The following is a 3701-nucleotide window of genomic DNA, read 5'->3' as shown; positions in this document are numbered from 1 at the left end:
TTTATTTCTTACTGTTAGTACCTTTATTTTTGTTTAAAATTATTCAAAATTAATTCATCCCAAATTCACAAAAAAAACTTTAAATCGGATACTGTTCCATGAGAGATTAGCCATATATTGGATTAGGATGAATAATTTATTTCTTACGGTTGGTATATTTTTTGTTGTTTCAAATTAGTCAAACTAATTCATCCAAAATCCATTAAAAACTTTAAATCGAATACTGTTATATGAGTGATAAGGCAAATATGTGATTAGGGTGAATAATTTATTATTATACAGTAAAATATTTACATGCTTGCAAAACGATATTCTGACATGGAAATCTTTGGATATATTCAATACCAAAAGAACTTCATAGTAATCAGTACCCCAGACTAGTGGCGATACATTTTTGGATTCGATACTATTTCGGAAAAAAAGTATTTTTCATCTGATATGTCACGTATCAAAAATTATTATATAGATAATATTGTGTAGCTTAAATTCCATTAGTAAGGTTGACATTATATTCTGCCATTTAGTATTTAAAATAGACGAAAATACTAATATATACAATAGCATCATAGTTATAATTTTTACATATCATACGCCATAAAGTTATACAAATCCAAATCACATAAAATGGTATATATTTTTTGAATGCAGGAATGACATAATAAGTCATGTGTCTATTTATTTATTATAATATAAAATGTACATTTTAGTAAGATAAAATACACGAATTGTTCATATTATAATTATAATATTGACAAAAAGATAAAATATTATATTTTTATTATATTTTTCGACATGGAAACACTTTTTAACAGTGTATTAATTGTTATTTTCTTTATTTAATTTTTATTCATATTTTAAAATTATAGAATATAATTCTATAAAACACACGTCTTTTTGGCAAATGCTCACTATTCAGGCAACCAAAGCAATGTTCCAGAAATTGTCGTCTTCCATACTCCATACAATATATGTAGTTTTGATTTATATGTGTTTATATAATATATATAAATATTCCTGAATAGAAAAATAAAGAAATATATACAAAATAAGATGCGAAGATAAGATAAATAATTAAATAGAATTAAATATATATAGAGATACTCTTATAGAGATCAAAATAATTTGTCTACTCTCAAACTCCATAAAAATCTAAATTCTACACGACAGTTTTCAAAAACAATAAGAATAAATAGATGGTATAATACCCATATTCATTGTGCAATAAAGAAGGCAGGCCAAGATAGAAAAAGTTGCAAGTAAAGAGGCCTACCTGTGTGGATTGTAATGCCAGAATTACTATCAAAACAAATGCTACAAGTTGTTTTGAACAAAATAACTTGTTGCATTGATTTGGTATAAATTAACAGAAAATGGGAAAACTGAAGGACAGCATTTCTTCTCAAAATCTTGTTCTATATATTTTTAATGATTTATTTCGCCACAAAAAGTTTAAATTTTGTCCATAAATGCGTTGAAATAAATCTTTTCAATGCAACTGAATTTTGATATTTTCTAAACATTTTTGACATAATTGAAAATAAAAAAGCCATGTTAATTAAAAAAAAAAAAAAACTAAATAAGTAAATAAAATCGTTTGGTAGCTTTGCCCTACGTTGATTTCATTTTACCCATGGTACAATGAAGAGAAGGTAGGCCAACTTTGAAAAAATTGCATGTATAGAGGTCTACCTGTTTGGCTTGTAATGTAAGAATTAGTATCAAAACAATAAAAAATCAAACAACTTGTTGCATTTATTTTGAATAAATAATTGAAAACCGCGATAACTGAATGAAAGGTCAACACTTCTTTTCAATATTATGTACTATATATCTCAAAAGGATTATTTCGCTACAAAATCTCTAGATTTTGTCGATGCATACGTTGAAATAAACATTTTGAAAACACCCGATTTTGAATGTTTTCTGAAAATTTTTTTTGTTATTGAAAAGATAACACATACATAAACAAATAAAGATGACATATTAAGCCAAGAAAATAAAAAAATTAAAATCATATGGTATCATAGCCCTACCTTGATATCATTGTACCATGATTTTACCATGCTCATAACCATAAGATTTAAGATTTAAATAATTTTGAAATAAATCATTCTAAAAATGTTGTGAATATTAATATGCTATGAAAACAAAATATTTCTATATTTTGCCACTCGTTTGAGTTTGGACATATATTTCGGAGATTATTGCTAAAATGTGTATTGACTTCAAGAAAATTTTTGAAGCACCCCTATTATTGAATTCTTTTCATTGGTAATTTATTTTCTTCTACATTTTGTTTTCTTCTTTTTCTAAAAATATTAGTTGTAATTCTTGAATATACCGTATATAAACAAAAATATGAGCAATACTTACCAGTTTTTAAGATCTATAGGGTGCTTTTCGATTTGCTTGTAATTTGCCACCTTTTTCAGGACCACCGTTATACGATTGTTGATAGTTTCCAAAGTTTTGGTTTGCTGGTGGCGAAGCGACGTTGTTCCACCCATTTGCAGGTGGTGCAGCGGCACCTGCTGGTGCTGGAGGTGCTCCATAACCCCACCCATTCCATGCCGGCGGGGCACCATAAGCCGGTGGTGGTTGCTGTGGGTATCCCCCAGGAGCTGGATTTGCTGGTTGTTGGGGATATCCACCAGGAGCTGTAGCAGGTGGAGGGGCTCCCCAAGCTGGTGCGGCGCCATATGCTGGTGGCGCTGGTGGGTAACCATAAGGAGAGGGATAAGCAGGTTGTGGATACGCTGGTGGTGGTGCGCCACTAACTTGCTGCATTCCATTTTGTTGTTGATTTCTAGATTGATCGGGCTTATAATTTGATTTTTTCACATCAACTGTCAAATATTTAATGGTATGGTTTTTGTGCACTGCAGATTCAAGTAAAAATATATTTTGTAAAAGACGGTTTGTCACTCCAAAGAAAACACTCAATTTATACTTACATACGGCCTTGTCAGCTGAATCATAATCTTCGAATTCAATATAGCCAAAACCTCGGTTACGACCCGTATTTTTATCTACTAAAATCTTAATACCTAAAATCTTTCCAAATTGCTGAAAATGTTCTTTAAGAGCTTGTTCCGTGTGAACATCCTTTAATCCACCAACGAAAACTTTTCTCCCAGATCCCCTGAGTTTTGGTTCTGGCTTTGCTATTACACGTTTTGAATCAATAGTTCTACAGAAATAAAATACGACGTTATGCTACGTTTAATAATAACTACAGGTGCTTTTAAATACCACTTACTTGCCATCGACGATATGAGGTCTGGCCGTTTGAGCCTTGTCAACACATGCTTCATCGAAAAATGTTATAAAACCAAATCCTCGGGATCGTCCAGTAGCGTCTCGTCGAATAGTTACATCAATAACTTCTCCAAATTTTTGATAAAATGCCCTCAGTGAATCCTCCGTTGAATTTTGGGACAATCCACCCAAAAACAATTTGCGTAAATGATCATTTTCTGAATTATACTGAAGTACATACTTTAAATTGGTTTCTTATTTTCTAAAGTATTTGTTAACGCTTACCATGTTATGTTCGTAAACCACTGAAGAAATCTACGGATGTAAATAAAATGTGTATATATACGACATATACGATGAAACAAGGCGTGAAAGTATTGCTGTTGTGACGCCGATAAAGTTGTAAACGACCCCCGGCGAACGATTCATAAGTATAAATTCCC

At 30.9% G+C, this 3701-nt stretch overlaps 1 protein-coding gene across 1 annotated transcript; it reads right to left on the bottom strand.

The window, feature by feature from the left end:
* Window positions 1-802: 802 nt before the first annotated feature.
* LOC131802853 (ribonucleoprotein RB97D-like) lies at window positions 803-3701 on the bottom strand. Its single transcript, XM_059123543.1, has 5 exons — window positions 3544-3701; window positions 3260-3486; window positions 2955-3190; window positions 2374-2879; window positions 803-1014 (listed from the first exon to the last, which is right to left on the bottom strand). The coding sequence occupies exons 1-4, from the start codon at window positions 3544-3546 to the stop codon at window positions 2380-2382; spliced, it is 966 nt and encodes a 321-aa protein (XP_058979526.1). The 5' UTR covers window positions 3547-3701; the 3' UTR covers window positions 803-1014; window positions 2374-2379.

This window comes from Musca domestica, unplaced genomic scaffold, assembly GCF_030504385.1.
Source record: "Musca domestica strain aabys unplaced genomic scaffold, Musca_domestica.polishedcontigs.V.1.1 1, whole genome shotgun sequence".
Classification (NCBI taxonomy): domain Eukaryota; kingdom Metazoa; phylum Arthropoda; class Insecta; order Diptera; family Muscidae; genus Musca; species Musca domestica.
The sequence above is the reverse complement of the archived record's forward strand: the minus strand, read 5'-3'. Positions and strand labels throughout refer to the sequence as shown.